This window comes from Pecten maximus, chromosome 9 (assembly GCF_902652985.1).
Source record: "Pecten maximus chromosome 9, xPecMax1.1, whole genome shotgun sequence".
NCBI classification, from domain to species: Eukaryota; Metazoa; Mollusca; class Bivalvia; order Pectinida; family Pectinidae; genus Pecten; species Pecten maximus.
Window position 1 is genome coordinate 3,482,887 of NC_047023.1, and position 27,707 is coordinate 3,510,593.

General features: G+C 39.7%; 1 protein-coding gene across 4 annotated transcripts in view; it reads left to right on the forward strand.

Annotated features, from left to right (window-relative positions):
* Positions 1-27,707, forward strand: part of LOC117333860 (fibrillin-2-like) — a 125,240-nt gene that overhangs the window by 51,344 nt on the left and 46,189 nt on the right. For all 4 annotated transcript variants that reach the window (XM_033893276.1, XM_033893275.1, XM_033893277.1 and 1 more), the window contains 18 exons: positions 706-831; positions 2,026-2,151; positions 3,155-3,277; positions 3,868-4,008; positions 4,284-4,334; positions 5,073-5,201; positions 7,534-7,680; positions 8,051-8,095; positions 8,739-8,864; positions 10,699-10,824; positions 10,997-11,122; positions 13,982-14,107; positions 14,612-14,734; positions 15,385-15,510; positions 15,685-15,816; positions 16,314-16,436; positions 17,521-17,643; positions 18,059-18,184. In XM_033893276.1, coding sequence (XP_033749167.1) covers positions 706-831; positions 2,026-2,151; positions 3,155-3,277; positions 3,868-4,008; positions 4,284-4,334; positions 5,073-5,201; positions 7,534-7,680; positions 8,051-8,095; positions 8,739-8,864; positions 10,699-10,824; positions 10,997-11,122; positions 13,982-14,107; positions 14,612-14,734; positions 15,385-15,510; positions 15,685-15,816; positions 16,314-16,436; positions 17,521-17,643; positions 18,059-18,184 — 2,145 coding nt within the window. The remainder of the gene's footprint in view (positions 1-705; positions 832-2,025; positions 2,152-3,154; positions 3,278-3,867; positions 4,009-4,283; positions 4,335-5,072; positions 5,202-7,533; positions 7,681-8,050; positions 8,096-8,738; positions 8,865-10,698; positions 10,825-10,996; positions 11,123-13,981; positions 14,108-14,611; positions 14,735-15,384; positions 15,511-15,684; positions 15,817-16,313; positions 16,437-17,520; positions 17,644-18,058; positions 18,185-27,707) is intronic.

Consider the following 27,707-nt stretch of genomic DNA (forward strand, 5'->3'; position numbering starts at 1 on the left):
ATTATGTCACATGATTATATGACTATAAATAGTCTGGATTTTAATTGGATGAATTAAACAACTTCACTGATATTAGGGTTGATAAATCCTGGTGTTTACCTCAATCAAAATCAATAAATGTATATCATCTGAACCAAGTTTGTTATAACAACTTAATATAATAACTTAAACAAAATGAAGATATTAAGTAATATATAATTCAATTATGCTATTTTTATGTCTCTGTTACAAAGTGTTCAGAGTTGTAGATACAGATTTGGTTTTGAATTTTTCATTCATGCATTAATACTTATTGGATGTTGATATTTTGATCAGATCTTTTAATGTTGGACGATAATACAGTGAATCAGATTTTTTTTTTTTTTTTCAAATTTTGTTGTTTTAGATATTTTTTTGATATCATTTTAAGGTGAACTTTTGGTTCAGAGCTTTTGCAAAGTTTAGTTTTCATTTATTAACGATTAAGAATGTGGATATTGCGAGGGGAAATCTTTTTGGTTCAGATTAATTGCTGTGCAGTCACATTGAAAAATTGAAGAAAAACAAATTGAAATTTAAATCAATTTTGTTCTGCTAAAAATAAAGAAAATTCAACCTTTGAGATGTTTTTAAGTTTGGATAAATTTTACGTTGGAGATTCTGAAAATTACAATACAAAATTGATATATACAGTTGGTTTGTCTGAACTTAGTAGTTTATTTTTAGACATAAACGAGTGCCGGTTGAATCCTTACATTTGTGAAAATGGAGCGTGTGAGAACAGAGATGGCAGCTACAGATGTTTATGTAACCCTGGGTTTGAATCTGACTCAACTGGGAAGTTATGTACAGGTAAGTAAAGATTGAAAAAAGTTAGGTAACCTGTCAGGCAAGTAAAGATAAAAAAAGTTGGCTACACTGTCAGGTAAGTAAAGATTAAAAAAGATAGGTAAACTGTCAGGTAAGTAAAGATTAAAAAAGTTATATACAGGTAAGTAATAATTAAAATCTTGTTTAATGATACATTATTGAAATATACAGAGGATATTATCAATAAGTTATTACCAGTTTAATGTCATGTTAAGACAGTAATCTGACAGAATATTCTGTTAAATCCTGAGTATTCTGGTAACTTGGTAACTCTGCAGTAACATTCTTCCTGTCTTGAGGATTTCTGGTTATTAGCTCACCGGTTACGAGTAACCGAGAGCTAATGCTGTCACCCCGACGACGGCATCCCACTCCAAAACTTTAAAGTTTTTGGAAAGCTTGTACTTCTAAATTGGTTTATACATTCATTAGAGGTCTAGGAGTGATATTATGGCATAATAATGCAGAAAAAAAAATGTGATTTTTGCATTTTACCATTTTGTAGACTTAACTTTTTTGGCACCAAAACTCACTTTAAAGTTTTTGGAGTAATTTTTTTGAAAGCTTGTAAGTCCAAAAGTATACACCTCATGCCCTTCTAATTTGGTTTATACATTCATTAGAGGTCTATTAGTGATGTTATGGCAAAATCATGCAGAAAAAAATTGTGATTTTTTCACATTTTACCAATTTGTGGACTTAACTTTTTTGGCACCAAAACTCACTTTAAAGTTTTGGGGGTTGAGTCCAAAAGTATGCATCTATCACCCTTCTAATTTGGTTTATACATTCATTAAAGATCCAGGAGTGATGCTGTGGCAAATCATGCAGAAAAAAATTAGCATTTTACCATTTTACCATTTTACCATTTTGTGGACTTACTTTTTTTGACACAAAAACTCACTTTAAAGATTTTGGGGGTTAGTTTTGAAAAGCTTGTAAGTCCACACCCTTCTTATTTGGTTTATACATCCATTAGAGGTCTAGGAGCGATATTATGTGACATACAATTTCAAAATGACATGCTTATACATACATAAAAAATGAATGCATTGTGCGATTGCTGCCACCGGTGAGCTTTCGCAATCATTGATTGCACTTGTAAACCTTTGCTGTATCGCGACCCTATCCCTACTTTATTTCAATAAGTTCTGAATAGATGTCATTCTATTTTAGATATTAATGAGTGTGTGAAGTACCCGAACTATTGTGATGGAGGGCAGTGCCGTAATACATTGGGAAGCTACCATTGTACCTGTCCAGCTGGATACAGGTTTAACGAGAGAACTTCTAGTTGTGAAGGTAAGACTTCAAATGTAGGTTTAACGAGAGAACTTCTAGTTGTGAAGGTAAGACCTCATCAGATGTAGGTTTAACGAGAGAACTTCTAGTTGTGAAGGTAAGACTTCAAATGTAGGTTTAACGAGATAATTTTTAGTTGTGAAGGTAAGACCTCATCAGATGTAGGTTAACGAGAGAATTTCTAGCTGTGAAGGTAAGACTTCATCAGATGTAGGTTTAACGAGAGAATTTCTAGTTGTGAAGGTAAGACTTCAAATGTAGGTTTAACGAGAGAACTTCTAGTTGTGAAGGTAAGACTTCAGATGTAGGTTTAACGAGAGAATTTCTAGTTGTGAAGGTAAGACTTCAAATGTAGGTTTAACGAGAGAACTTCTAGTTGTGAAGGTAAGACTTCAGATGTAGGTTAACGAGAGAATTTCTAGTTGTGAAGGTAAAACTTCAAATGTAGGTTAACGAGAGAATTTCTAGTTGTGAAGGTTAGACTTCATCAGATGTAGGTTTAACGAGAGAACTTCTAGTTGTGAAGGTAAGACTTCAGATGTAGGTTTAACGAGAGAATTTCTAGTTGTGAAGGTAAGGCTTCATCAGATGTAGGTTTAATGAGAGAATTTCTAGTTGTGAAGGTAAGACTTCAGATGTAGGTTAACGAGAGAATTTCTAGTTGTGAAGGTAAGACTTCATCAGATGTATGCTTTATTGTTCTAGTAAGAAAGCTTCTTATCGTGTGGTTATTGATACCTTTGCTGCATCATCAAAGGATTTTTTGACCTCCTATATTAACTTGCCCGCCATTGCTACATTTTTTAGATTCTTTCTCATCAAGCCTTCTAAAGTTATATGTATTTCTGAGGCAGATACACTATATGTGTTTATCAAAAAATATCTGAATATGGGGTTTGGATATGTTGGGAAGCCTTAGTTTCACTAATTTGTGTTTTTACATTATGAACTGTTGAAGGGTTCAGATCTACATTTAAAGTAATACTTTTGTGTTTTCTTTTAGACCAGAACGAGTGTGAAACTAACCCCTGTACTGATGCAGTCTGTATCAACACACCGGGCAGTTTCCGATGTGACTGTCATGAGCCGGGCGCCTCCCTGGACTCAACAGGCAGGATCTGTGTTGGTTAGTGTGTTGGCTGTCAAGTGATCATAACATTTTAAAACTGGAAATGGAAAACCTTTAAAACAAGACTTCTCAGGCTGTGTAAAGTTAACATCTTGGATTATAGAAGATTCTTTGTTGTCAGAATGAATTTAATGTAGATATAGCATGATACATATTGATTTAAAATTTAGTTAGTGGACCTTTAGGCCATTCTATCAATAATAAGTTTGAAAAATTGCTTTGCTTTGTCATTCAGAATATTTCTGTTCGATATTTGTGAAACCTGATACACATGTTAGGTAGCATGGGGAGATTTGACATTGAGATTTAATTCCTAATTATCTTTATGACCCTTTCACTAAATTTAAATCTGATTTATAGAATATTTACCAAATAGGTCTCCATATTTGTTCAACAAGAACAATAACATGATTTAATTAAACACACAATATCCTATGATAAGCTTTCTCCAACACCTACCATGCATAGAATTTCTTTATTTCGGGCATCTCCTGCTAAAATATCCCTAAAATATTGGGAAATGTCCAGATAGAAGCAATTCAGTTGTCTTTGAAATAACAATTACATGTTCACATTTTGACTGTCAGACAACAGAAAGGGAGCCTGTTGGCTGGAGATTCGTAACGGGATGTGTGAGAACAATATGAAGACACTAGTCACGAAGGCCGAGTGTTGTGGAAGTATAGGGAAGGCTTGGGGCAGTCCTTGTGAGACCTGTCCGCCGTTGTGTAAGTCTATATGTTTCCTTATCAAGAGGTGGGTCTGCTGATGCTGTCTCTCAAATATTGAACTCGTGTGGATTAACTTTGAAGCACTAAGAAGACATGGTGCTTGATAATGATATCTTAGAAGTAAAGTCAAAACAGATTTGTTTAAATGTTCAAATTACTGAACCTTTAATTGCTTCTAACTGTTCTTGTATACAAAAAAAAATGCTGAACCTTTAATTTCTTCTAAATGTCCTTGTATACAAAATATTGTGTTTCTCTTCTTTTTTTTCCAGCCCAATTGAAGTGCCCTCCTGGCTATGCACCAAAGAGCGGAGTTTGTATAGGTGAGTCTTTTGGTACTTTTAATAAAATATTTTTGCATTATTATATGACTAGCTTCTGGTTGATTTGGTCAAGAAAATACCAAGGTTCAATGGCGATATTGTTCCAGCCTATATATCTTTTTTTGATCTTATCTATCTCTGTCTGATGACAGTACCAATCTCAAACATCAACTTGTGGGTGATATCTTGTTTTACTTTGGTAGTTTACTATATATTTTTCTACCACAATACCCTGTGTTATTCCACTCTCAAGCCATTGTATAAATGTCCTGACTGTTGGATAAATGTATGTTATATACCACTTGTGGAATATGACGTTCCGGTCTTTTGATTGGTCAAGAATTCGCACTTTGACTCGATCTGCAATTGTAATTTGTCCACGTCATCAATAATCAAATGACGTCACATCACCGAGTCCCGGCCGTCACCTGTACACCTTATTTGTATATGCGAAATAAGACTTGGCAATGTTTCCCTTTGATTCAAGTCGATATTATTGTGGTAGAAACAGGTCACACGACTTGTGATTTTTGGATCTGAAATTTATTTCACACTCTTAAGTTATTTTTTAAAAGTTACAAATGACTCTCGCTAAAGCTTGTGTCTTTTGTAACTTTAAAAAAAATAACTTACTTGTGTGAAATAAATACCATATCCAACAACCACTCGTTGTGTAACCTCTATATAATACAGATAGTTAATAAAACCAATACTCATTAAAGTTGTTTATTGTTTTAGATATTAATGAGTGTGAGCTGTACTCGAACCTGTGTCAGGGTGGAGGAGAGTGTGTCAACACTCCAGGATCTTTTACCTGTAACTGTCCTCCAGGTCTCAGTCTGGATTCCACAGGACGAACCTGTGTTGGTACGTAGTCGGTGGAGTTTGTATCCACAGGGCGAACCTGTGTTGGTACGTAGTCGGAGTTTGTATCCACAGGGCGAACCTGTGTTGGTACGTAGTCGGTGGAGTTTGTATCCACAGGGTGAATCTGTGTTGGTACATAGTCAGTCAAGTTTGTATCTATAGGGTGAACCTGTGTTGGTACGTAGTCTGTCAAGTTTTTATCTACAGGGTGAACCTGTGTTGGTACGTAGTCTGTCAAGTTTTTATCTACAGGGTGAACCTGTGTTGGTACGTAGTCTGTGGAGTTTGTATCCACAGGGTGAACCTGTGTTGGTACGTAGTCTGTGGAGTTTGTATCCACAGGGTGAACCTGTGTTGGTACATAGTCGGTGGAGTTTGTATCCACAGGGTGAACCTGTGTTGGTACGTAGTCGGTGAAGATTGTATCCACAGGGCGAACCTGTGCTGGTACGTAGTCTGTGGAGTTTGTATCCACAGGGTGAACCTGTGTTGGTACGTAGTTGATGGAGTTTGTATCCACAGGGCGAACCTGTGTTGGTACGTAGTCTGTGGAGTTTGTATCTATAGGGTGAACCTGTGTTGGTACGTAGTCGGTGGAGTTTGTATCCACAGGGTGAACCTGTGTTGGTACGTAGTTGATGGAGTTTGTATCCACAGGGCGAACCTGTGTTGGTACGTAGTCTGTGGAGTTTGTATCTATAGGGTGAACCTGTGTTGGTACGTAGTCGGTGGAGTTTGTATCCACAGGGTGAACCTGTGTTGGTACGTAGTTGATGGAGTTTGTATCCACAGGACGAACCTGTGTTGGTACGTAGTCTGTGGAGTTTGTATCCACAGGACGAACCTGTGTTGGTACGTAGTCTGTGGAGTTTGTATCTATAGGGTGAACCTGTGTTGGTACGTAGTCTGTGGAGTTTGTATCCACAGGACGAACCTGTGTTGGTACGTAGTCTGTGGAGTTTGTATCTATAGGGTGAACCTGTGTTGGTAAGTAGTCGGTGGAGTTTGTATCCACAGGCGACCTGTGTTGGTACGTAGTCTGTGGAGTTTGTATCCACAGGGCGAACCTGTGTTGGTACTTACTTGATGGAGTTTGTATCCACAGGACGAACCTGTGTTGGTACGTAGTCGGTCGAGTTTGTATCTATAGTGCGAACCTGTGTCGGTACGTAGTCTGTGGAGTTGTTATCCACAGGGCGAACCTGTGTTGGTACGTAGTCGGTCGAGTTTGTATCCACAGGGCGAACCTGTGTTGGTATGTAGTCAGTAGAGTTTGTATCCACAGGGCTAACCTGTGTTGGTACGTAGTCGGTCGAGTTTGTATCCACAGGATGAACCTGTGTTGGTATGTAGTCGGTGGAGTTTGTATCCGTAAGTACAACTATTGTATGATATGTAACCGTAACGACCAACTATTATATAATATGTAACCGTAACGACCAACTATTATATAATATGTAACCGTAAGTACAACTATTATATAATATGTAACCGTAATGACCAACTATTATATAATATGTAACCGTAACGACCAACTATTATATAATATGTAACCGTAACGACCAACTATTATATAATATGTAACTGTAACGACCAACTGTTATATAATATGTAACCGTAACGACCAACTATTATATAATATGTAACCGTAACGACCAACTACTATATAATATGTAACCGTAAGTACAACTATTATATAATATGTAACCGTAATGACCAACTGTTATATAATATGTAACCATAACGACCAACTGTTATATAATCATAAGAGCAAAGACTGCTTTATTTGTTAAGAGTAAAAGATCTGTTGTTGATTTTGACCAGAATATCAATTTTAATTCTGTTACAAATACCAAAAAGCTGTGACCTTTAATATTATACCTTTCCACCAGTGTTAAGTGTTTTCCCAGAATGTAAACAATATTACTAGGTAATATTTACCATTGTATGGCACTGCCACTATATAACCCTACCAATTCAGTTGCGAGTTCACCAGCTTATGAACTGCCAACTGAAATTTGAATTTGAAAATTTCAAAAAAAAAAATCGCACGACAAATAAAAAATCGCAGATGGTAAATATAAGCATTGAACGGCTTTCAGTTGGCATTCATAGTCAATATGAGCACTAGCGCTTCATGTTGAATTTGCCTCTGTCCAGTTGGCATTCATATTGACTATGAATGCCAACTGAAAGCCGTTCAATGCTTAAATAAAATAATGTACTAAGAATTTATAGTTATTTAATTATAGATGGTACCACAGCTTTTAGAGCTTAAGAAGTTATTACCACATTTGATAAAAGTTGTGTTAAGTTTGATTGTTTGTTTCAGATATGAGAGAGTCTACCTGCTACCTGGGATTCTCCAGAGGTGTCTGTACTAAACCTCTGTCAGGCCTATATCTCAAAGCCGATTGTTGCTGCTCCCTGGGTAGAGGCTGGGGAAGTACTTGTGCTGCATGTCCAGCTCGTGACTCAGGTAAAAGCATTGATTCATCTGCTGATACAAGAGTTTTCTTGAATCAGTGGAAGTTAAATCCCTGAAAAGATTTTGAATGCTTGTTTCTTGAATCGGTGAAAGTTGAATCCTTGAAAAGATTTTGAATGCTTGGTACTGTTATTTGTGAAAGCAACAAAGCAGCATATGCCAAACTAACAGAGAATATACTTGATAATACAGGCCTTGGAAGACTCTGTCAATCCTCAAAAGTAAAATTGATCACTATGTCATTCCTTATTTCATAAATTAAATTCTTGTCCATTTTGTTTAGACCGCAATAAACAAAAGATGATGTTGACAAAATGTTTTTTGAAATATTGTGAGATTGATTTTGCTTGTTATGTTACAGCGGAGTACCAGTCTCTATGTTCCATTGAGGGAGGTCGACTGAAAGGTGAAGTGTCAGCGTCACATGATCATCCGTTGCCAGTTTTATCCTCAGCACATTTTCTTTCTATACAATAGAGTACAAAACACACAATAGCACAATGCCTTTAGATAGAAATTTACCTGGAAACTGAGGTGGCTGAGTAGTTAAGGTGTCCCGACACTTAATCACTAACCCTCCACCACTGGGTTGCGAGTTCGAAACCTACATGGGGCAGTTACCAGGTACTGACCATAGGCCGGTGGTTTTTCTCCGGGTACTCTGGCTTTACTCCACCTCCAAAACCTGGCATATCCTTAAATAACCCTGGCGATTAATAAGACGTTAAACAAAAACAAACAAACAAACTTGGAAACTTTAATATAAAACTGCATCATACAGATGTTTTGTCCTTCTAGGACTTGTCAGTAATGTTAGGGGCCAAAGTCCGAATCTAAAAAGAGAATTTGGGAAATTGAAAATTGGCATGATAGATATTAAGGGATGTGCACCAACTCAATAAAATCTAGTACTACACAGTTCAATTTGGTTTAATTTAAAACATCAAATGACTGTGAATATTATTCTGAGCTGGTGCTAATTTTCATAGGACAAGAGGAGACATACAGCTCTGTACAGATACTAAAACTCGTTTTCTGGACATTTTCAGACATCAATGAGTGTATGATGTACCCCGGGATCTGCAGTAATGGTGTCTGTCAAAACACATTTGGTAGTTTTGTATGTTCCTGTAACCAAGGATTTGCTCTCGACAACACTGGCTTTAACTGCACAGGTAAGTTAAACCCCTAGGAAGTAAGACTACAGGTAAGATAATCCTCTAGGAAGTATGACTGTACAGGTAAAATAATCCTCTAGGAAGTATGACTGTACAGGTAAGTTAATCCTCTAGGAAGTATGACTGTACAGGTAAAATAATACTCTAGGAAGTATGACTACAGGTAAAATTATCCTCTAGAAAGTATGACTGTACTGGTAAAATAATACTCTAGAAAGTATTACTACAGGTAAAATAATCCCCTAGGAAGTACGACTACAGGTAAAATAATCCTCTAGGAAGTATGACTACAGGTAAAATAATCCTCTAGGAAGTATGACTACAGGTAAAATAATCCTCTAGGAAGTATGACTACAGGTAAAATAATCCCCTAGGAAGTATGACTACAGGTAAAATAATCCTCTAGGAAGTATGACTGTACAGGTAAAATAATCCTCTAGGAAGTATGACCGTACAGGTAAAATAATACTCTAGGAAGTATGACTACAGGTAAAATAATCCTCTAGGAAGTATGACTACAGGTAAAATAATCCTCTAGGAAGTATGACTACAGGTAAAATAATCCTCTAGGAAGTATGACTACAGGTAAAATAATCCCCTAGGAAGTATGACTACAGGTAAAATAATACTCTAGGAAGTATGACTACAGGTAAAATAATCCTCTAGGAAGTATGACTGTACAGGTAAAATAATCCTCTAGGAAGTATGACCGTACAGGTAAAATAATACTCTAGGAAGTATGACTACAGGTAAAATAATCCTCTAGGAAGTATGACTACAGGTAAAATAATCCTCTAGGAAGTATGACAACAGGTAAAACAATCCTCTAGGAAGTATGACTACAGGTAAAATAATACTCTAGGAAGTATGACTACAGGTAAAATAATCCCCTAGGAAGTATGACTGTACAGGTAAGTTAATCCCCTAGAAAGTATGACTACAGGTAAAATAATCCTCTAGGAAGTATGACTACAGGTAAAATAATCCTCTAGGAAGTATGACTACAGGTAAAATAATCCTCTAGGAAGTATGACTACAGGTAAAATAATCCTCTAGGAAGTATGACTACAGGTAAAACAATCCTCTAGGAAGTATGACTACAGGTAAAATAATACTCTAGGAAGTATGACTACAGGTAAAATAATCCTCTAGAAAGTATGACTGTACAGGTAAAATAATACTCTAGAAAGTATGACTGTACAGGTAAAATAATCCCCTAGGAAGTATGACTGTACAGGTAAGTTAATCCCCTAGGAAGTATGACTACAGGTAAAATAATCCTCTAGGAAGTATGACTGTACAGGTAAAATAATCCCCTAGGAAGTATGACTGTACAGGTAAGTTAATCCTCTAGGAATTATGACTACAGGTAAAACAATCCTCTAGGAAGTATGGCTGTACAGGTAAAATAATCCTCTAGAAAGTATGACTGTACAGGTAAAATAATCCTCTAGGAAGTATGGCTGTACAGGTAAAATAATCCTCTAGGAAGTATGACTACAGGTAAAATAATCCTCTAGGAAGTGTGAAGTTTGTTTGTCTTTTTTTGAATGAGTGGATTTTCTTGCAGTAGCTCATGCCATTATGTAACATTTAGTGTTATCTCTTTTTCTCTACTAGTAGGTTTTGTATTTAGCTCTTTCACTTATATAACATTAGACGTTTGTTTGCTGGGGTTATCTGTGAACAGCCAAGGTCATAAGAAAATTAATTATCATAGTTTCTGTATTTAACAAATTGTCACAGTTCACTATTGTTGTGGTCTTGACAAACCCCTCTGGTTAACTGCTCTAATGCTCCTCTAAATGATGTATGTGTTGTTTTTTTGCAGACATTGACGAGTGCCGTATCTCGTTTGGAGTGTGTGGTAATGGTACTTGTCAGAACACCCCTGGAATGTTCCGATGTGTTTGTAACGAGGGTTTCAAGGGTGTCATGATGGATCAAATGTGTGTTGGTAAGTTACTTCTCCCTTGTTTTGATAATGTCTCTTAAAAAAAAAAATCAAAATTTAATTATATTTTATGTAATTGTGTTATTTCATCTATACTTTCTATCTTGTTTAAAGGGTCCTCCCAGCAAGGACATGTAAACATTGTGGGTAACGGTTATTCCTCTTGTGTTTGTAGACATTGATGAGTGCGATGAGCAGCCCGGCCTTTGTAGAGGGGGATCCTGTGTCAACACTATTGGTGGCCACTACTGCGAGTGTCCGGAGGGTCATGTCCTGTCACATGATGGCCAGTCATGTACTGGTATGTAAAAACTTGGCTACTGTTTTAAGGTAGATATAAATAATATAGGAAAATGGGGTCGCCTTACAGCAGGCTAGTCACCCTGGCCTGTTGCCGTTTCTCTTATTGATATCTTTTCTGTGTCTTCACTGTTGAAACTGACCTTTTTTTTGGTAGGTAAATGACTCCCATCATTCTATACTTCAGGAAGTGAAATACCACTTTATTCTGAAGGTCACCACTTACAAACGGATGACATCATAGAAACAGTGTATACATTGGGTTGACTGTCTTCTTTTTTCCTAAAATCACTAATGGTCATGAACGACTAAATGAAATTTGACCAAAGGCCAGTTTGTAGTTTGTTTCTTTAAGTTTTAAGGAATACACTATGGCTCGACAGAATTTATCATTCTGTCGAGCTAGAATGACATGTTTACTCCTAACTTAACAAATGTTTACCGACAATATGTCAGGAAATCAGGGATAGAACTTCCACAAATTTAGTTGTTTTGTTACTTTCATAGAACTTAAATGTTTAATTTTGTGAAAGGAAAAAAAAAAACATAAATTACATGGTACTGAGCGGCAGATCCCAAGATGGGAAAAGTATTTGTAAAATAACAAGTGCTGTACCATATTTACTGAGATATACAGGTGAGAGATACAGGCCCAATTCACCTCTTGTTACAAAGAGTATCATATGAATTCCTAACTTGTGGGAAATGTGTTTTAGAGTACAGATTTTTAAACTGCATTTTCTGGTGGATCGTTTGAAATAAAAAAATAAACAACCTTTAGTGGTAGTTTATACTCAAAATGAGGGAGAATGGGCTGGTATGTGAGGTGTATAATTATTTAGGCTGGTATGTGAGGTGTGTAATTATTTAGGCTGGGATGTGAGGTGTATAATTATTTAGGCTGGGATGTGAGGTGTATAATTATTTAGGCTGGGATGTGAGGTGTATAATTATTTAGGCTGGTATGCGAGGTGTATAATTATTTAGGCTGGGATGTGAGGTGTATAATTATTTAGGCTGGTATGCGAGGTGTATAATTATTTAGGCTGGGATGTGAGGTGTATAATTATTTAGGCTGGGATGTGAGGTGTATAATTATTTAGGCTGGGATGTGAGGTGTATAATTATTTAGGCTGGGATGTGAGGTGTATAATTATTTAGGCTGGTATGTGAGGTGTATAATTATTTAGGCTGGTATGTGAGGTGTATAATTATTTAGGCTGGTATGTGAGGTATGTAATTTTTAGGCTAGGATGTGAGGTGTATAATTATTTAGGCTGGTATGCGAGGTGTATAATTATTTAGGCTGGGATGTGAGGTATGTAATTGTTAGGCTGGGATGTGAGGTGTATAATTATTTAGGCTGGTATGCGAGGTGTATAATTATTTAGGCTGGTATGTGAGGTGTATAATTATTTAGGCTGGGATGTGAGGTATGTAATTATTTAGGCTGGGATGTGAGGTGTATAATTATTTAGGCTGGGATGTGAGGTGTATAATTATTTAGGCTGGGATGTGAGGTGTATAATTATTTAGGCTGGTATGTGAGGTGTATAATTATTTAGGCTGGTATGTGAGGTGTATAATTATTTAGGCTGGGATGTGAGGTGTATAATTATTTAGGCTGGTATGTGAGGTGTATAATTATTTAGGCTGGTATGTGAGGTGTATAATTATTTAGGCTGGGATGTGAGGTGTATAATTATTTAGGCTGGGATGTGAGGTGTGTAATTATTTAGGCTGGTATGTGAGGTGTATAATTATTTAGGCTGGGATGTGAGGCATGTAATTATTTAGGCTGGGATGTGAGGTGTATAATTATTTAGGCTGGGATGTGAGGTGTATAATTATTTAGGCTGGTATGTGAGGTGTATAATTATTTAGGCTGGTATGTGAGGTGTATAATTATTTAGGCTGGTATGTGAGGTGTGTAATTATTTAGGCTGGTATGTGAGGTGTAATTTTTTAGGCTGGGATGTGAGGTGTATAATTATTTAGGCTGGGATGTGAGGTGTATAATTATTTAGGCTGGGATGTGAGGTGTATAATTATTTAGGCTGGGATGTGAGGTGTATAATTATTTAGGCTGGGATGTGAGGTGTATAATTATTTAGGCTGGTATGCGAGGTGTATAATTATTTAGGCTGGTATGTGAGGTGTATAATTATTTAGGCTGGGATGTGAGGGTATAATTATTTAGGCTGGTATGTGAGGTGTATAATTATTTAGGCTGGGATGTGAGGTGTATAATTATTTAGGCTGGGATGTGAGGTATGTAATTATTTAGGCTGGTATGCGAGGTGTATAATTATTTAGGCTGGGATGTGAGGTGTGTAATTATTTAGGCTGGGATGTGAGGTATGTAATTTTTAGGCTGGGTATGTGAGGTGTATAATTATTTAGGCTGGTATGTGAGGTGTATAATTATTTAGGCTGGGATGTGAGGTGTATAATTATTTAGGCTGGTATGTGAAGTGTATAATTATTTAGGCTGGTATGTGAGGTGTATAATTATTTAGGCTGGGATGTGAGGTGTATAATTATTTAGGCTGGGATGTGAGGTGTATAATTATTTAGGCTGGGATGTGAGGTGTATAATTATTTAGGCTGGTATGTGAGGTGTATAATTATTTAGGCTGGGATGTGAGGTGTATAATTATTTAGGCTGGGATGTGAGGTGTGTAATTATTTAGGCTGGGATGTGAGGTATGTAATTTTTAGGCTGGGATGTGAGGTGTATAATTATTTAGGCTGGGATGTGAGGTGTATAATTATTTAGGCTGGGATGTGAGGTGTATAATTATTTAGGCTGGGATGTGAGGTGTGTAATTATTGAAGTCCCTGATAATTATTCCTGTAGATGTGGACGAGTGCTCAGAGAGCCAGAGTATATGCAACAATGGGATTTGTGAAAACTTCCTGGGCGGCTATCATTGTCGTTGTTTTGAGGGCTACGTAGCCTCCCGAGATCATACTACTTGTATAGGTAAGTACAACCTAGTTATCATTCTATTACAATCCATTGATATAATCGCAAACAGTACTTTGAACATGGTACACAACTATACTAAATGCACAATTACTTTGCTTCATTGTCAAAGAAAATTTGACACAAAGTTTTTATTTTTCCGATGGTGTCTGCATCGGTATCCACATCTGATACAGTGTAAAGCTGAGTTTCTCAGAAGACTTCAGTACCATGGCAACAGGATTTGGAATATTGTAATAGTTAAATCATAGGAACTCAATTAAGAACAAAAGTAAATGTATGGAAATCTAATTGATCCAATTATTGGATAAGAGCATAAAATTTTGGTGTTCAGGATTGGGAATAATTCCTTCAAGATTTTTCAAATTTACCAGAAATGTTGTTCATATCAATCAATAAACAGGTGAATGTTTGGCTCATTCAGAGAGATCAGTAATTTTGGGACTTGATTATCAAAGTTCTCCTTGTAATGAATGATAGCTGTGATGTTCTCGTTTACAGATGACAACGAGTGTGCGAACAGAAATGGTGGATGTTCATCATTGTGTGTGAACACCCCGGGCTCATTTGTATGTGGGTGTGACCCAGGCTTCGTGCTGCTTCCCGATCAGAGGTCCTGTGGCGGTGAGTCGATCGGTTCTGTCCGTTAAGTAGTGCGGACAATTGTTAGAACAGAAGGAAGAATAGCTGTCTCTGTGATGTAGTGCTGAGTTATAAAATCATTACCTTTTTTGTACCAGAATTCTATATGATCAGCTAATTAACTTATGACTACAGATGTACTGTTTTCTTGCCTAATAAGTGTTTGAGGCTGAAATGTTAAAAAGAAAAGAAGGTAAGGCCGCTGTTGAATTTAATAGAAATAATCCTACAGCTTGTTATAAGGGTCTGCCATAGCTCAGCCGGTTAGAGTGCCAGCCATGTAACTTCAGGTGAAGGTTTCGTGTTGTTTAACGTTCCAACCCATGTTGGTTTGTGTTTCTCAGGAAGCTCAGAAACAGACAAATCTGTGTTGTCTTGGCTGTGTCCTTGGGCAAGACATTTTACCCTTATTGTTCTGGATGGCATGCAACGGGCCTCCTGTTTGTTGGTCAGTGAGGTAGTCACCAACTACTACAAGGAGATCCCGTCTCAGATGACCCTTGATGTTCATACAAACAATTGTTGCTATGGCCATAAGATTACTGAAAAATATTACGAGTATAACTTTAGCTTCTTCGACAGTTTTGTTGATCGGGAATTATGATTGTATGTATTACGCTGATTGTTTCCAGACGTCAATGAATGTAAAGAGGAGAGTGACATCTGTAATGGTGGGAAATGTACCAACCTTCCTGGGAGTTACCGGTGTACCTGTACAGGCGGCTTGACTCCTTCTGTAGATGGGAAAATGTGTATAGGTACGTACAGTGTGTTGTTATGTAAATCCATCTATGGACTGAATCCATGATTTGGTAACTGGAAGTTTGTTACACACTGAACCAGATGGATTATTGATATTGAAAAAAACAAATATGCATTCAAAAATCAGAGTATGAAAAGTTGTATAATTAATAATTTTGTGTTTCCTGTAGATGTGGACGAATGCTTGGCTAACAGGAATCTCTGTCTGAACGGGCAGTGTCAAAATAATCATGGATCATATGTGTGCATCTGTGAAACCGGCTTCTCAGTCAAGACGGAGACAAGAAACCCCGGGTGTACAGGTAACAGGGGTTAATCAAGGATTTGGGGAATACTACCAATTATGAAATTTAGGATAAATGAAGTGCTGCAGCGTCTTTAGTTACTCTTTAAACTTTAACATTTCACAGCAATTCTTAGCTAAATTTCTTACATATTTCATCAAAATTTGGGTGTTTTCCCTTGTTTTTCAGAATTTTCACCTGTTTTATGGGACTTTTTCTTGATGGGGAATTTATTTTTATTCAAAGGGGAAAACTCCATCAGCGGGGAATACTACCTAATTTCGGTAGTAAAATCGGTCTAGATTAACCTCTGGGTAAGGAGTTCAATGATATCATTAAAAGGATTCATTTGATAGGAATGGTGCCTCAGATTTGATTTCTTACTCTCTGCTGGTAACAATGGCAAAACTTCTCTCTATTACAAGAAAAGACTATAGTAAAAGTCTCGGTGCTAGAAATATTTCATTTAAAAGAAGAAAGACTAAACTTGACTGTGTTAAATGTTCTGGTTACAGATAATAATGAGTGTGAGCTGGGCTCGGCTGGATGTGACCCCCATGCTGTCTGTATCAACACCATTGGCTCCTATAAATGTGACTGTAAGCCCGGTTACACTGGTGATGGATTTACATGTAGAGGTACGACTACTACGGTACATTTTCAGAACCAAGAAATGATGTTGTGTTCACCCGAGACAAAGCCTCGATTGACCTTTTCACCTTAGACAAAACCTTGAGTGACCTTTTCACCTGAGTCAAAGCCTTGAGTGACCTTTTCACCTGAGACCTGAGACAAAGCCTCGAGTGACCTTTTCACCTGAGACCCGAGACAAAGCATCGAGTGACCTTTTCACCTGAGACAAAAGGACTTTTTAAAGTCTCATGTGACCTATTGCAATAACCTTTTGCCTGTAGTACCTTAAGTGTGTCATTCATGTGTAAACAATCAACATTTTTGACATTTTATTTAAAAGCTTTGAACAAATTTTGATAAAGATTTTGCAGGAAATTTCATGGTAAAAGGTACACCTTAACTGTATGTAAAGCTCTCAATGTACTGATACCATTATAAAGTAATAAAGCATGTTCTGATGCTAAAACTACTTCACTACAGATAGTAATGAGTTGTCAATGTACTGATACTACAACTAGATAGTAATGAGTTGTCAATGTAGTGATACTACAACTAGATAGTAATGAGTTGTCAATGTAGTGATACTATAACTAGATAGTAATGAGTTGTCAATGTACTGATACTATAACTAGATAGTAATGAGTTGTCAATGTACTGATACTATAACTAGATAGTAATGAGTTGTCAATGTACTGATACTACAACTAGATAGTAATGAGTTGTCAATGTACTGATACTATAACTAGATAGTAATGAGTTGTCAATGTACTGATACTATAACTAGATAGTAATGAGTTGTCAATGTACTGATACTACAACTAGATAGCAATGAATTGTCAATGTACTGATACTATAACTAGATAGTAATGAGTTGTCAATGTACTGATACTATAACTAGATAGTAATGAGTTGTCAATGTACTGATACTACAACTAGATAGTAATGAGTTGTCAATGTACTGATACTATAACTAGATAGTAATGAGTTGTCAATGTACTGATACTATAACTAGATAGTAATGAGTTGTCAATGTACTGATACTATAACTAGATAGTAATGTCAATGTACTGATACTATATATCACTACAGATGCTAATGAATGTACTCGTGACAATGGTGGCTGTGACCTTGATGCTACCTGTATCAACGTTCCTGGCAGCTTCAAGTGTGTTTGTGACGATGGCTTTTCTGGTGACGGCTTCCAGTGCAGGGGTAAATACAAGTATACTTCTTATTAATGTCTTGTCAACGAATATTACTCTACAAGCTACAGTAACAACATGTTTTCCTGAAACACTTTTTTCTCCAATATAAGCTATATAATGTACTATCTGTTGATAGGATTAGAATTTGGTGTTCATTTAACAGGGTTAAAGGGTCAAAGGTCACACTTGAATCTTTTTTTACTTTACTGTTAATCACACAATTACTGATGAAAGGAGTGTGGTACGCTGTCTGTATAAGCCCTCACTCACTCAAATGTTTTTCATATTTCAAAAGAAGAGCTTTTTAATTCCGTCAAAAAAATATGTTGAATACTGCTTCACTAAAAAAATTAATCACCAACCCTCAAAACCGTAAACATTTGCGGGCGGTACATTTATGCTTGTTTTGGTTTGTGTGTTAGATGTGGACGAGTGTACTCTGGACTCGACGCTGTGTACACATGGACAGTGCCTTAACTTCCCAGGTGGATTCCGATGTGACTGTGACATGGGCTTTTCCCCAACAGTAGATGAGAAGGCTTGTGTAGGTTGGTAAGAGTTCAATTTAGAGTTACACTAATTAACTAAATCACAAATGTCTTGATTAACTAATAGAAGACTTTTGTTATATCAAAGGTTTTTGAAACAGAAAATAGCCCTGAAATAATTAGTTCAGGATTAATGTAGGTGTCCTGTATCCTATCATAGAATCTATCATGGGTCTGTTCCGTGGACAGGGATATCTCAACCCAAGTGTAAGAGTTTGGCCAGTCAGCACGAGGCTTGCCGAGTACTGGCCAGCCAAACTCTTACACGAGGGTTGAGATATCCTTGTTGCAGAACAGACCCTTGATTGATTATTTTTCTCACATACTTGCAACGAAACGAAGGATGGGGCGATGAAAAACTTTCAGAAAAATGTTTTTATGAAAGTTTTTCATCGACCCATCTTCAATGCTCCTTGGAATGTGCGTCAAAATTTATGACGTGATCGTTTACGACTTGGTTACTCAACGTAAAATGATGACATTACATTATTGTGAGCAGCGTCATATTGCGCATGCTGGCTGTCTTTATCCCCTGAGTAAGATCGATTCATCTTTTCCCTAACAACCGCCAGATAACCCTGTGAAGTATGGGAGCATGATAGAATGTAACAGGACCTGTTCCTTCGCCATGTCTACCAAGGCTACCTAGTGTTAGGGTGGTGGGACATGCAGGTGTGACAAATGTAACATAGGACCTGTTCCTTCGCCATGTCTACCAAGGCTGCCTAGTGTTAGGGTGGTGGGACATGCAGGTGTGGCAGGATTTAATTGTAAATAGTGTACATAGTGATACGGTCACATTGCTTCTAGTGTCAGTAATGGGGGAATTTCCCTTTAGCTCATTCGATAGAGCGGCACACCAGTGTAGCGCGGGGCGCTAGTTCAATCTCCGGGAGAGCCCTACTACTCTCATTCCTGTTACACAAGGATATCATCTTTAACATGACCTGGTCAAGGGTGATGGGTCAGTCGGGGATATCACCTTTAAAGGGACATCACGGTAAAAACGTTGTAATTTTCAATGATTGTACGTGTTTTGTTTCTTTCCAGTTATGTTTCTGTGCTGTCTCAATGTTCACAGTCGATCCTCATGTCCAGCTTGACCACTTGATTTAGTTGGGAATCCCCCTCTAAATTTAGCGCGGAAATTATTTTTAAATCATCACGTAACTGTTTTGAAATCGAGGCAACACAAACACACGATAGTTTACAAGGCGAATCGGATTAGTTGGACAACGATATTATACAGTGGTTTAAATGTTAAATAACACGTTCTGTATATATTCCGGCACATATATTTATGTGTAAATAAGTGTAAACACCGTACATATAGTATAGTGACAGTAGCGATGTACTGGTACAGACTGTATAAATATTACCGAGTTTGTGTAAATATTACCGAGATTGTCATGACCTACTATCCAGCAATCAAGCAGAATACGAGCAGCGTCCGTATTACTGCTGTTTTCATGTTTGAACTGTATTGTACTGCTTCCCCAGTTTAATTCTAGGATTGTGTTTGACCCATTTTCCAATTATTCTCTTCATTGTGGAAGCTGTTATCGTTTTCAATCGCAGTCGATTCACATTGGAAGCCATTTTTGTTTTCAGGTGTTTTAGTGTGTTGAGCGCATGCGTGTTATCGTATATGTCACAAAATTTGCATATTAAGACTATTGATCAACGAATTGTGATAACCTTTTTATAATCAATAATTGATGTTTTTTATATACATATATCATCAAATTCGAATGGTTATTGTTCATAAGGATATTTTTTTTAAAGATATACCCAATAATATGAAAAAATACAAAATAAAAATTGGTTTACCGTGATGTCCCTTTAACATGACATGGTCAAGGGTAATGACCATACAGGGATATCACCTTTAACATGACCTGGTCAAGGGTGATGGGTCAGTCAGGGATATCACCTTTAACATGACCTGGCCAAGGGTGGATGGGTCAGTCAGAGATATCACCTTTAACATGACCTGGTCAAGGGTAATGGGACAGTCAGGGATATCACCTTTAACATGACCTGGTCAAGGGTAGTGGGACAGTCAGGGATATCACCTTTAACATGACCTGGTCAAGGGTTGTAGGGTCAGTCAGTGATATCACCTTTAACATGACCTGGTCAAGGGTGATGGGACAGTCAGGGATATCACCTTTAACATGACCTGGTCAAGGGTGATGGGTCAGTCAGGGATATCACCTTTAACATGACCTGGTCAAGGGTAGTGGGACAGTCAGGGATATCACCTTTAACATGACCTGGTCAAGGGTTGTAGGACAGTCAGGGATATCACCTTTAACATGACCTGGTCAAGGGTGATGGGACAGTCAGGGATATCACCTTTAACATGACCTGGTCAAGGGTGATGGGTCAGTCAGGGATATCACCTTTGACATGACCTGGTCAAGGGTAGTGGGACAGTCAGGGATATCACCTTTAACATGACCTGGTCAAGGGTGATGGGTCAGTCAGGGATATCACCTTTAACATGACCTGGTCAAGGGTGATGGGTCAGTCAAGGATATCACCTTTAACATGACCTGGTCAAGGGTGGATGGGTCAGTCAGGGATATCACCTTTGACATGACCTGGTCAAGGGTAATGGGACAGTCAGGGATATCACCTTTAACATAACCTGGTCAAGGGTAGTGGGACAGTCAGGGATATCACCTTTGACATCACCTGGTCAAGGGTAGTGGGACAGTCAGGGATATCACCTTTAACATGACCTGGTCAAGGGTGATGGGACAGTCAGGGATATCACCTTTAACATGACCTGGTCAAGGGTAGTGGGACAGTCAGGGATATCACCTTTAACATGACCTGGTCAAGGGTAATGACCATACAGGGATATCACCTTTAACATGACCTGGTCAAGGGTGGATGGGTCAGTCAGGGATATCACCTTTGACATGACCTGGTCAAGGGTAGTGGGTCAGTCAGGGATATTACCTTTAACATGACCTGGTCAAGGGTAGTGGGACAGTCAGGGATATCACCTTTAACATGACCTGGTCAAGGGTGATGGGTCAGTCAGGGATATCACCTTTAACATGACCTGGTCAAGGGTAATGACCATACAGGGATATCACCTTTAACATGACCTGGTCAAGGGTAGTGGGACAGTCAGGGATATCACCTTTAACATGACCTGGTCAAGGGTGATGGGTCAGTCGGGGATATCACCTTTAACATGACCTGGTCAAGGGTAGTGGGACAGTCAGGGATATCACCTTTAACATGACCTGGTCAAGGGTGATGGGTCAGTCAGGGATATCACCTTTGACATCACCTGGTCAAGGGTGATGGGACAGTCAGGGATATCACCTTTAACATGACCTGGTCAAGGGTGATGGGTCAGTCAGGGATATCACCTTTAACATGACCTGGTCAAGGGTGATGGGTCAGTCAGGGATATCACCTTTAACATGACCTGGTCAAGGGTAGTGGGACAGTCAGGGATATCACCTTTAACATGACCTGGTCAAGGGTAGTGGGACAGTCAGGGATATCACCTTTAACATGACCTGGTCAAGGGTGATGGGTCAGTCAGGGATATCACCTTTAACATGACCTGGTCAAGGGTAGTGGGACAGTCAGGGATATCACCTTTAACATGACCTGGTCAAGGGTTGTAGGGTCAGTCAGTGATATCACCTTTAACATGACCTGGTCAAGGGTGATGGGTCAGTCAGGGATATCACCTTTAACATGACCTGGTCAAGGGTGATGGGACAGTCAGGGATATCACCTTTAACATGACCTGGTCAAGGGTAGTGGGACAGTCAGGGATATCACCTTTAACATGACCTGGTCAAGGGTGATGGGTCAGTCAGGGATATCACCTTTAACATGACCTGGTCAAGGGTGATGGGACAGTCAGGGATATCACCTTTAACATGACCTGGTCAAGGGTGATGGGTCAGTCAGGGATATCACCTTTAACATGACCTGGTCAAGGGTGGTGTGACAGTCAGGGATATCACCTTTAACATGACCTGGTCAAGGGTGATGGGTCAGTCAGGGATATCACCTTTAACATGACCTGGTCAAGGGTAGTGGGTCAGTCAGGGATATCACCTTTAACATGACCTGGTCAAGGGTGGTGTGACAGTCAGGGATATCACCTTTAACATGACCTGGTCAAGGGTAGTGGGTCAGTCAGGGATATCACCTTTAACATGACCTGGTCAAGGGTGATGGGACAGTCATGGATATCACCTTTAACATGACCAGGTCAAGGGTTGAGGGACAGTCAGGGATATCACCTTTAACATGACCTGGTCAAGCGTGATGGGTCAGTCAGGGATATCACCTTTAACATGACCTGGTCAAGGGTAGTGGGACAGTCAAGGATATCACCTTTAACATGACCTGGTCAAGGGTGATGGGTCAGTCAGGGATATCACCTTTAACATGACCTGGTCAAGGGTGATGGGACAGTCAGGGATATCACCTTTAACATGACCTGGTCAAGGGTGATGGGTCAGTCAGGGATATCACCTTTAACATGACCTGGTCAAGGGTGGTGTGACAGTCAGGGATATCACCTTTAACATGACCTGGTCAAGGGTGATGGGTCAGTCAGGGATATCACCTTTAACATGACCTGGTCAAGGGTAGTGGGTCAGTCAGGGATATCACCTTTAACATGACCTGGTCAAGGGTGGTGTGACAGTCAGGGATATCACCTTAAACATGACCTGGTCAAGGGTAGTGGGTCAGTCAGGGATATCACCTTTAACATGACCTGGTCAAGGGTGATGGGACAGTCATGGATATCACCTTTAACATGACCAGGTCAAGGGTTGAGGGACAGTCAGGGATATCACCTTTAACATGACCTGGTCAAGCGTGATGGGTCAGTCAGGGATATCACCTTTAACATGACCTGGTCAAGGGTAGTGGGACAGTCAAGGATATCACCTTTAACATGACCTGGTCAAGGGTGATGGGTCAGTCAGGGATATCACCTTTAACATGACCTGGTCAAGGGTAGTGGGACAGTCAGGGATATCACCTTTAACATGACCTGGTCAAGGGTGATGGGTCAGTCAGGGATATCACCTTTAACATGACCTGGTCAAGGGTGGTGTGACAGTCAGGGATATCACCTTTAACATGACCTGGTCAAGGGTGGATGGGTCAGTCAGGGATATCACCTTTAACATGACCTGGTCAAGGGTGGTGTGACAGTCAAGGATATCACCTTTAACATGACCTGGTCAAGGGTGATGGGACAGTCAGGGATATCACCTTTAACATGACCTGGTCAAGGGTAGTGGGACAGTCAAGGATATCACCTTTAACATGACCTGGTCAAGGGTAGTGGGACAGTCAGGGATATCACCTTTAACATGACCTGGTCAAGGGTGATGGGTCAGTCAGGGATATCACCTTTAACATGACCTGGTCAAGGGTAGTGGGACAGTCAGGGATATCACCTTTAACATGACCTGGTCAAGGGTAGTGGGACAGTCAGGGATATCACCTTTAACATGACCTGGTCAAGGGTGATGGGACAGTCAGGGATATCACCTTTAAAGGGACATCACGGTAAAAACGTTGTAATTTTCAATGATTGTACGTGTTTTGTTTCTTTCCAGTTATGTTTCTGTGCTGTCTCAATGTTCACAGTCGATCCTCATGTCCAGCTTGACCACTTGATTTAGTTGGGAATCCCCCTCTAAATTTAGCGCGGAAATTATTTTTAAATCATCACGTAACTGTTTTGAAATCGAGGCAACACAAACACACGATAGTTTACAAGGCGAATCGGATTAGTTGGACAACGATATTATACAGTGGTTTAAATGTTAAATAACACGTTCTGTATATATTCCGGCACATATATTTATGTGTAAATAAGTGTAAACACCGTACATATAGTATAGTGACAGTAGCGATGTACTGGTACAGACTGTATAAATATTACCGAGTTTGTGTAAATATTACCGAGATTGTCATGACCTACTATCCAGCAATCAAGCAGAATACGAGCAGCGTCCGTATTACTGCTGTTTTCATGTTTGAACTGTATTGTACTGCTTCCCCAGTTTAATTCTAGGATTGTGTTTGACCCATTTTCCAATTATTCTCTTCATTGTGGAAGCTGTTATCGTTTTCAATCGCAGTCGATTCACATTGGAAGCCATTTTGTTTTCAGGTGTTTTAGTGTGTTGAGCGCATGCGTGTTATCGTATATGTCACAAAATTTGCATATTAAGACTATTGATCAACGAATTGTGATAACCTTTTATAATCAATAATTGATGTTTTTTATATACATATATCATCAAATTCGAATGGTTATTGTTCATAAGGATATTTTTTTTAAAGATATACCCAATAATATGAAAAAATACAAAATAAAAATTGGTTTACCGTGATGTCCCTTTAACATGACATGGTCAAGGGTAATGACCATACAGGGATATCACCTTTAACATGACCTGGTCAAGGGTGATGGGTCAGTCAGGGATATCACCTTTAACATGACCTGGCCAAGGGTGGATGGGTCAGTCAGAGATATCACCTTTAACATGACCTGGTCAAGGGTAATGGGACAGTCAGGGATATCACCTTTAACATGACCTGGTCAAGGGTAGTGGGACAGTCAGGGATATCACCTTTAACATGACCTGGTCAAGGGTTGTAGGGTCAGTCAGTGATATCACCTTTAACATGACCTGGTCAAGGGTGATGGGACAGTCAGGGATATCACCTTTAACATGACCTGGTCAAGGGTGATGGGTCAGTCAGGGATATCACCTTTAACATGACCTGGTCAAGGGTAGTGGGACAGTCAGGGATATCACCTTTAACATGACCTGGTCAAGGGTTGTAGGACAGTCAGGGATATCACCTTTAACATGACCTGGTCAAGGGTGATGGGACAGTCAGGGATATCACCTTTAACATGACCTGGTCAAGGGTGATGGGTCAGTCAGGGATATCACCTTTGACATGACCTGGTCAAGGGTAGTGGGACAGTCAGGGATATCACCTTTAACATGACCTGGTCAAGGGTGATGGGTCAGTCAGGGATATCACCTTTAACATGACCTGGTCAAGGGTGATGGGTCAGTCAAGGATATCACCTTTAACATGACCTGGTCAAGGGTGGATGGGTCAGTCAGGGATATCACCTTTGACATGACCTGGTCAAGGGTAATGGGACAGTCAGGGATATCACCTTTAACATAACCTGGTCAAGGGTAGTGGGACAGTCAGGGATATCACCTTTGACATCACCTGGTCAAGGGTAGTGGGACAGTCAGGGATATCACCTTTAACATGACCTGGTCAAGGGTGATGGGACAGTCAGGGATATCACCTTTAACATGACCTGGTCAAGGGTAGTGGGACAGTCAGGGATATCACCTTTAACATGACCTGGTCAAGGGTAATGACCATACAGGGATATCACCTTTAACATGACCTGGTCAAGGGTGGATGGGTCAGTCAGGGATATCACCTTTGACATGACCTGGTCAAGGGTAGTGGGTCAGTCAGGGATATTACCTTTAACATGACCTGGTCAAGGGTAGTGGGACAGTCAGGGATATCACCTTTAACATGACCTGGTCAAGGGTGATGGGTCAGTCAGGGATATCACCTTTAACATGACCTGGTCAAGGGTAATGACCATACAGGGATATCACCTTTAACATGACCTGGTCAAGGGTAGTGGGACAGTCAGGGATATCACCTTTAACATGACCTGGTCAAGGGTGATGGGTCAGTCGGGGATATCACCTTTAACATGACCTGGTCAAGGGTAGTGGGACAGTCAGGGATATCACCTTTAACATGACCTGGTCAAGGGTGATGGGTCAGTCAGGGATATCACCTTTGACATCACCTGGTCAAGGGTGATGGGACAGTCAGGGATATCACCTTTAACATGACCTGGTCAAGGGTGATGGGTCAGTCAGGGATATCACCTTTAACATGACCTGGTCAAGGGTGATGGGTCAGTCAGGGATATCACCTTTAACATGACCTGGTCAAGGGTAGTGGGACAGTCAGGGATATCACCTTTAACATGACCTGGTCAAGGGTAGTGGGACAGTCAGGGATATCACCTTTAACATGACCTGGTCAAGGGTGATGGGTCAGTCAGGGATATCACCTTTAACATGACCTGGTCAAGGGTAGTGGGACAGTCAGGGATATCACCTTTAACATGACCTGGTCAAGGGTTGTAGGGTCAGTCAGTGATATCACCTTTAACATGACCTGGTCAAGGGTGATGGGTCAGTCAGGGATATCACCTTTAACATGACCTGGTCAAGGGTGATGGGACAGTCAGGGATATCACCTTTAACATGACCTGGTCAAGGGTAGTGGGACAGTCAGGGATATCACCTTTAACATGACCTGGTCAAGGGTGATGGGTCAGTCAGGGATATCACCTTTAACATGACCTGGTCAAGGGTGATGGGACAGTCAGGGATATCACCTTTAACATGACCTGGTCAAGGGTGATGGGTCAGTTAGGGATATCACCTTTAACATGACCTGGTCAAGGGTGGTGTGACAGTCAGGGATATCACCTTTAACATGACCTGGTCAAGGGTGATGGGTCAGTCAGGGATATCACCTTTAACATGACCTGGTCAAGGGTAGTGGGTCAGTCAGGGATATCACCTTTAACATGACCTGGTCAAGGGTGGTGTGACAGTCAGGGATATCACCTTAAACATGACCTGGTCAAGGGTAGTGGGTCAGTCAGGGATATCACCTTTAACATGACCTGGTCAAGGGTGATGGGACAGTCATGGATATCACCTTTAACATGACCAGGTCAAGGGTTGAGGGACAGTCAGGGATATCACCTTTAACATGACCTGGTCAAGCGTGATGGGTCAGTCAGGGATATCACCTTTAACATGACCTGGTCAAGGGTAGTGGGACAGTCAAGGATATCACCTTTAACATGACCTGGTCAAGGGTGATGGGTCAGTCAGGGATATCACCTTTAACATGACCTGGTCAAGGGTGATGGGACAGTCAGGGATATCACCTTTAACATGACCTGGTCAAGGGTGATGGGTCAGTTAGGGATATCACCTTTAACATGACCTGGTCAAGGGTGGTGTGACAGTCAGGGATATCACCTTTAACATGACCTGGTCAAGGGTGATGGGTCAGTCAGGGATATCACCTTTAACATGACCTGGTCAAGGGTAGTGGGTCAGTCAGGGATATCACCTTTAACATGACCTGGTCAAGGGTGGTGTGACAGTCAGGGATATCACCTTAAACATGACCTGGTCAAGGGTGGTGGGTCAGTCAGGGATATCACCTTTAACATGACCTGGTCAAGGGTGATGGGACAGTCATGGATATCACCTTTAACATGACCAGGTCAAGGGTTGAGGGACAGTCAGGGATATCACCTTTAACATGACCTGGTCAAGCGTGATGGGTCAGTCAGGGATATCACCTTTAACATGACCTGGTCAAGGGTAGTGGGACAGTCAAGGATATCACCTTTAAC